The sequence below is a fragment of the Eulemur rufifrons genome, chromosome 27 (assembly GCF_041146395.1).
Source record: "Eulemur rufifrons isolate Redbay chromosome 27, OSU_ERuf_1, whole genome shotgun sequence".
NCBI lineage: Eukaryota > Metazoa > Chordata > Mammalia > Primates > Lemuridae > Eulemur > Eulemur rufifrons.
This window is the reverse complement of record NC_091009.1, coordinates 30,204,736-30,212,132: the sequence shown is the minus strand read 5'-3', so window position 1 is coordinate 30,212,132 and position 7,397 is coordinate 30,204,736. Positions and strand designations below refer to the sequence as shown.

The following is a 7,397-nucleotide window of genomic DNA, read 5'->3' as shown; positions in this document are numbered from 1 at the left end:
TCTGGATGGTGAAAGTATGAATAATGAAAAAAAATTTATACCCACTTTTGAATCTGAACATGTACTATTTCTGTGATTAAAAAAAGAAAGAAAAGTTAAAGCCTAATTTTAAAAAATGCTTAGCTTAGGTTTTGGCTTGTGATGTGAGGGGCCACGTGCCCCTAGAGGCATCTACTTGGTTTTGTTCCTTCTAACCTGAGTGGATAATTCTCAGTTTTTTTTTTCTGCAAATACCATAATCACATACAACTGACCGTTTGTCTGGAAAACACAGTTCCCCCCTTTTCTACTGGAGCTTGTTCACGTTGACTGGGGAAGAAAGTCATCTTTCTACGGGAATAGGTTGACTGAAAACTATGCCCAAGGCCTGCACTTCACTGGGGAGCCCTTAGAAAGTTTTTGGGTAAAGGAAAATAGATGCAAGGAAAAGGACTTCATATGGGAAGGGCTCGATTTAGTCCTTATTTCAATTTTAGGCCTCCTGAATCTTAGTGGTAGGGCTAACGGGAAGATACTTGAAATCTGGTTAAACAGATTCCTTCTAAGATGGTGAGTCACTTCAGAAGAGAAACGACAGGATAACTGGAAATCATGTTGAAGGCTTAGATAAGTTTAGTCATATCAAACTGTTAGAGCAACCCCACAGCTACAGAAATAGAGGCATTTGGATGGACAGTTGGTATAGGTTCCAACTAAACCAAAACTCCATGAGGACCATGCCTAGTAGGTTCAGTAAATGAAGATAGTACCCATCAAAGAAGTCTTCCTAAGAACAAAGGAAGAATGTTATCTGTCCAGATGAGATAAGCCTATAAACTCCCATATAATCTGGCAAAGGCTTTGATCCCTCATATATCCTTCGCCCTCCACTCTGATTCCAAGAGAGCCTGGGTAAACAGCTAGGGCTCAGTTTTCCTTGAGTGGCTGCCAGATGGGACTGAAAATCTGGTTCTCAGCTTATAGGCTGTAGCAATGAGAAGCTAACACAAAAAGAAACCACATCAAGATTTGAAGGGAAGAGGGACATTCATCTTCACAATAGAATGTCATCATCAACCTAGAGCAGAGGCTCTCAAACATGGTGTCAGAGATGTGTCCAAAGTAATGTGTTTCTGATTAGTGGTTTAAATATCTAAGTTTGTAAATGCTTTCCTTTTAGAAAAAAGAAGACTGTAGATAACAAGGTTATACAACAAAGTCACTCTCACATATCTGTATGCTTTCTTGAATGAGAGAGAAAAAGGTAGAGTCTTAACTATCAGCATATGAACATCTTTTGTCATGGCTAAAAGGCTGAATACTATTCTTCTAGAGCAAGGAAAAAGGGAGGCCCTGGGTAAAATAGAGCCTAGGCACAAGGCCAAGGCTGAGACGAGGCTTGTGGAGGCACGATAGTGGCCCAAAACCAGGGGGAAAAGGAGATTAGGAAATGGGATGCAAAATCAACCAAACACGAGGCATGGACTGGAGGCTTTAGGGAAGCAGGATAACCCTCTGCATGAAAAGTGGACGTGCTGGTAGTCATCGTTTGTATCAGCACAGAGATGAAGGCAGCAGAACAGTTATACCAGGTTATATGCCAGTCCCTGTGGGGAGTAGCTTTATATTTGGGGGTGGAGCTGAATCCCCTTCCCCTCAGTTACTCATGGGAAACCCGTTCCAAGGCCACATAGAAACTGTTCTTGTCATCTAGGCAATGCCAACCAATTGGTCCAATTTCACAGTCCGCACAGACCAGAAACTTGATGTTGCCCACGTCCTTGGTGAAGCCCACATTCTCAAAGATGAACATGTCATCCACCAGCCAGTGCTCCTGCAGGAGATCACCATCAGGACTGCTGCCATCAGCCAGCGCTGGCTTCTTTCTCATGGAGGGAAGGAAAAGCTGCAGTGGAGAGAACACAGGGACATCAACGCTGAACTGGCCCGGTCACGTCTTCACCCGCATCGTGCCTGCACTTTACACCACTCACTGGCCGAACAACGACAACTACAAAACAGAGCAGCCCTCTCATTAAGTTGTAGACTAGGATTCTTAAGAGACAAGAAAGAGGAGCATCAGCTGGGTACTGTCCTTACCGTGGTCTACAGGGCCCTGCATGGTCCTAGTCTCCTTTCTGGCTCCTCATGCTTTAAACACACCAGGCTCTTCCCTTCCGCAAACAGCGTAAGTCTGCTCTGCCCTCAGATCTCGGCCTGGCCAGCTCCTCCTTGGCATTTGGCTCAAATGTAACCTTTTTAGTCTTCTCTAACCAAACAATCTGAATTAGCTTTCCTTACTTGCCCACCGTATTTTTAAAAAAGAGCTTTACTGAGGTATAATTGACATATGAACTGCACATATTTAAAGTGTCAGTTTGATAAGCTTTGGCACATGTAACAAGATAATGAACATGTAACAGAAGGGTATGAAAAAGGGCAAAATGTTTTACGAGTTGTCTCTTTAAAACCCCTCACCCTTTTTGAGGAATTAAAACCTGCATTCCTGCCTGAGACCAGTAACAGAGTATCTTAAACTGATATCTAGTATCTTAAACCACAGGAGACGGCTTGACAGAATTACCCCGACAGAGGTCAGATCATCTTCACCGGAGATGCTATAAACAGCAGTAGCAGAAAGCTGAAAATCTTTCAAAACCTTGTGTTTCTGTTTATGGGGGGATGATGGCTCTTTAAGATGAGAGTCTACTATCCTCCTCATTTGCCAGCAAATTGATAAACTTCTGTTTCACTTTCCCTCTTTGTTCGGCCTCAGGGACAAGTGCCGAACTTTTGGTAACAAATACATTCATCACTTCTAGGAGTTTCTTCATGCTACCCCCATTTGTTTACTTATCATTTCTTTTCTGAAATTATCTTATTCATTTACTGGCCTACTTACTTCTCACATGGCTCCCTCCACTAGAATATCAGTTCCTGGAAAGCAGAGAGCTAACACTTTTCGTTCATTACTATATGTCTAGTGCTTTCAATAGTAACTGGTATGGAGCAGGAACTCAGATATTCATTAAAAGAATGAACAGATAGGCCGGGTGTGGTGGCTCATGCCTGTAATCTTAGCACTCTGGGAGGCCGAAGTGGGCGGATCATTTGAGCTCAGGAGTTCCAGACCAGCCTGAGCAAGAGCGAGATCCCTGTCTCTATTAAAAAAGATAGAAAGAAATTAGCTGGACAACTAAAAATATATAGAAAAAATTAGCCAGGCATGGTGGCACATGCCTGTAGTCCCAGCTACTCGGGAGGCTGAGGCAGGAGGATCACTTGAGCCCAGGAGTTTGAGGTTGCTGTGAGCTAGGCTGATTGATGCCATGGCACTCTAGTCCAGGTAACAGAGTGAGACTCTGTCTCAAAAAAAAAAAAAAAAAAAAGAAAAGGAAAAAAAGAAACATAACGTATAATTTAATTTGCTCACAGAATTTTTTGGCAAACTCAGTTTAAAATAATATCAAACAAGAGGCCGGGCGCGGTGGCTCATGCCTGTAATCCTAGCACTCTGGGAGGCCGAGGCGGGTGGATCGTTGGAGCTCAGGAGTTCAAAACCAGCTTGAGCAACAGCGAGGCCCCTGTCTCTACTAAAAATGCAAAGAAATTATATGGACAACTAAAAATATTATAGAAAAAATTAGCTGGGCATGGTGGCACATGCCTGTAGTCCCAGCTACTCGGGAGGCTGAGGCAGGAGGATCACTTGAGCCCAGGAGTTTGAGGTTGCTGTGAGCTAGGCTGACACCATGGCACTCTAGCCTGGGCAACAGAGTGAGATTCTGTCTCAAAAAAACAAACAAAACAAAAAAACCAAAACCTTAAAAATATCAAACAAGAATTAAGAATTTAAAAATTGTTCAAGATGATGGATATCCTAATTATCCTTATCTGATCACTATGCGTTCTATGTATCAAAACATCAAAAAGAAAATTTAAAAATAAACTATAAACTTCTGTACAGTCTCCTAATTTCTGCCAGTTCATAAAAGTAGACAAAACCTTGCCATGGGAAAGGAGTATGGGAATAACCTACACAAGGTCACTGTACCTGTATTATGTTAACTTGCACTGGGCACAGTGCTACACACTGTCACACAAATTCTTCCCTGTGTCACCATCTTCATTTTACAGAATGAGCAACCTGAAGCTCATGGAGGTTAAATCACTCTTCCAATGTTAATGAACGATTAGGTCAGGATTCAGTTACATGTCTGTTCAGTTCCAAGATCCATGTTCTCTCCACTACTTCATAATGCCACTAACTTGGTAAAGCAAATTGAGAACTCCACTCCCAATCCTTGGAAGTCTTTTCAAGAGAACAGGTGGGGCTCCATTAATCTCAAGACTAAAATTCATCAGAACCCTCGCAAAACAAGAAAGATACTTTTTCTTTTTTCCCCCTCTTTTAGGAAAAGCGCTCTGTTTTGGAGAAGTAAGTGCTTCTTGCTCCTATATGGGACATTACACTTCACCATCTGTTCAACCACACGAAATAAAACGATCTGTATATTTTTAGAAATAATTTTGAGTGATAGGATAAGCACATGGTTGAAATGACATTCTACTTCGCACTTTCCTGTCGGGTATGTTACACTTACAATAAAAGTTTACCAAAATAAAATTTTTCTCACTTGAGGTGATGGTGGTAGGAAGAGTATTAAAATTCCTAACTTGAAGAAAAAAAATTAAGTTTTCCTTCGAAATTTATTTCCAGGACTTCAGCTATCTATCCCACTTGCGATATGATTCGTCTGGAAACCTTTGGCTTCCAGTGCCTCGGTAAAGTGTGTAGGTTACAGGAATTATTATTTCGTCACGTCCTCTACAGCAAAGTTGTTTCTGGGGCTCCTTTGCGGAGCAGACAGGCGCCTGCCAAAAATGAGACGGTGAATTAAGGATGGTGTCTGGGGGTTTGGTGTGGGACGGTAATCAAATGACACTCACGCGTCCCCGGGCATCATCCGGGCGGCGGCTGAAAAGTACACCTGCCGGCCTCGCCGGCCCGCAGAGCCGCGGAAAGCAGCGGGCCCGGGGCGCCTCCCCGCCACGTGCGCGCGGAGCTGCAGCCCCAGTGCGGCGGCCCGGGAGATGGCCAGGGGACGCGCCGAGGAGCCCTCCCGCGGCCCGGCCTGCGGCGGAGGGCCGCGCTGGCGGGGACCGCGCCGAAGGGCTCCTGCGGTCCGGCCCCCGCCCGCTCGCCACGGCCAGCCCCGGGGGCGGAGCTTCGCCGAGCGCGCCCCCGGGGCGGGGCCTGACGACCACGCAGGGAGGGGCGCGGTCTCCGGAGATGGACGAGCCCGGACCCCGACTCCTGCCAACGCAGCCCCTCTGGGAGAGCGCGCGGGTGTAAAGGGCCCCTCGCCTGTCTCCCTACCTGTCGGCGGGAGAAGAGAGCAGTCCCTGGCTGCAGCACCCGGGAGCCGCAACGTTGGCACAGCACCGCCTTCCGGTTCCGGCCCTCGGCTGACACTAACTCGCTCAGCTGCTCCGCTGGTTCCATCGCCGCTACCGCCACAGCCTCCTCGGCCACGACCGCGCAGGCGCTGCCTCTGCTCGCTCTTTCTCCACTGCGCTGGCGCGGCTAAACAGGGGCGGGGTGGGAGGACGACCACGCCCTCTCCGCGCAGGCGTCCGCTGCCCCCGCTCTGGACTCTACCGCGCAGGCGCCTTCACTCATTGCCTAACCTGAAAGGGTAGGTGTCGGCCGGCTTTGTGACAGGGTTGCTCCCTGGCGCCAGTGACAAATCTCCTTACCTAGCTGGTCACTAATATTAAGACCTAAACAAATACGTCATTAAGGTTGACCTTACTGTTTAGTTTTCTGAGATGTGAATTTAGTCCCCTAAATGAAAGGGGACATTACTGGGGGCAATGTGAAGAGACTCTGGGTCGGACTCCCCATCAGCAAGTTATGGCTACCTTAGCTTCTTCTATAAGGAAACTACTTCGAACGGCATGTACTTTTTTGGTACTGGAAAAAAATGCCTGGAAGCTTTAATTGCTGGTCTCTGTCCTAATCATGGTGACCATTTATGATGCGGCAAAACATTGTTTTGAAGCGCTTTTAGCAATTTATTAAATAGGCTGGGCGCGGTGGCGCATGGCTGTAATCCCGACATTTTGGGGAGATAAAGCAGGAGGAGTGCCTGAGGCCAGGAGTTTGAGGTTGCAGTGAGCTATGATCGTGCCACTGCACTCAGCCTGGGCGACAGAGCAAGACTCTGTCTCCTAAGAATAAAAACAAAACCTTACTAAATCATCACAAAACGACAGGAGGGCAGTCAAGATCAAAAAGGTAACTTTCCAGGGCCCATAAATCCAGGTGCAGCTTAAAGCCACTGCTCTTAGTTATTGTAGTACTTAACTATACGAACAAAGGAGTATTTATATACGAACAAAGGTGAGAACAAAGTTTAGGAATGGTTAGCAGACTAAATTTGTGGCTGAACCAGATTATGACTGGGGAAAGATGCAGTATTAGAGGTAGGTAGGTAAGATCAGAAAGGTAAATCACAGCTGGGCACAGTGGCACATGCCTGTGGTCTCAGCTACTCTGGAGCCTGACGCAGGCAGGATCCCTTGAGGTCACCAGTTCAAGACTAGTTTGGGCAACATAACAAGAAAAGTAGATCATAAAATAAAAATAAAATAATTGCAAAAATAAAATAATTTTTGAAAAGTAGATCACCATAGGTCTAATGTCATGCTAAGCAATTTGACTTTTTTTTTTTTGAGGCAGAGTCTTGCTTTGTTGCCTGGGCTAGAGTGAGTGCCGTCGCCTCAGCCTAGCTCACAGCAACCTCAAACTCCTGGGCTTAAGCGATCCTACTGCCTCAGCTTCCCAAGTAGCTGGGACTACAGGCATGTGCCACCATGCCCGGCTAATTTTTTCTATATATATTTTAGTTGGCCAGATAATTTCTTTCTATTTTTAGTAGAGACGGGGTCTCGCTCTTGCTCAGGCTGGTCTCGAACTCCTGACCTCGAGCGATCCACCCGCCTCGGCCTCCCAGAGTGCTAGGATTACAGGCCTGAGCCACCACGCCCAGCCAAATTTGACATTTTTAACAGCGGCCTAACTGCTCAATATTTACTGAATATCTGCTGTTAAGTAGTACTGTAATGATCCTATCTATGTTTTAGAAAGATAACCGATTGAACAAACTGGAGAGGCTAGATTGGAAGAGAGGAAAAAGAGTAGAGGTAAGGATATCTGGAGGCTATTACCGCATGAGTATAGCCAAGAGATAAAAGCTTGAATTATCTGGTAGCAGAAAGAATAAAGATAGGGGAATAGATTTGGAACAATTAAAGATAAAATTGTATAGAACTTAGAAACTAATTGGATGTATTAGTATTGTGATGGGGGTGACACAAGGTAAATGATAGCTTTCCTAGAAACACAGAAGGAA

At 45.6% G+C, this 7,397-nt stretch overlaps 1 protein-coding gene across 1 annotated transcript; it reads right to left on the bottom strand.

The window, feature by feature from the left end:
- Nucleotides 1-5,485, bottom strand: RABIF (RAB interacting factor). The gene is made up of 2 exons (XM_069459460.1): nucleotides 5,360-5,485; nucleotides 1-1,885 (listed from the first exon to the last, which is right to left on the bottom strand). Exons 1-2 carry the CDS (start codon nucleotides 5,483-5,485, stop codon nucleotides 1,640-1,642), a joined length of 372 nt encoding a protein of 123 aa, XP_069315561.1. The 3' UTR covers nucleotides 1-1,639.
- Between the last annotated feature and the right edge of the window lie 1,912 nt (nucleotides 5,486-7,397).

Coding starts and splice junctions, on each gene's coding strand:
- RABIF (XM_069459460.1), bottom strand. CDS start 5,485: ATGGAACCAGCGGAGCAGCTGAGCGAGTTAGTGTCAGCCGAGGGCCGG. Junction 1,886..5,359: donor CTCTCTTCTCCCGCCGACAG/GTAGGGAGACAG, acceptor TCTCCACTGCAG/CTTTTCCTTCCCTCCATGAG.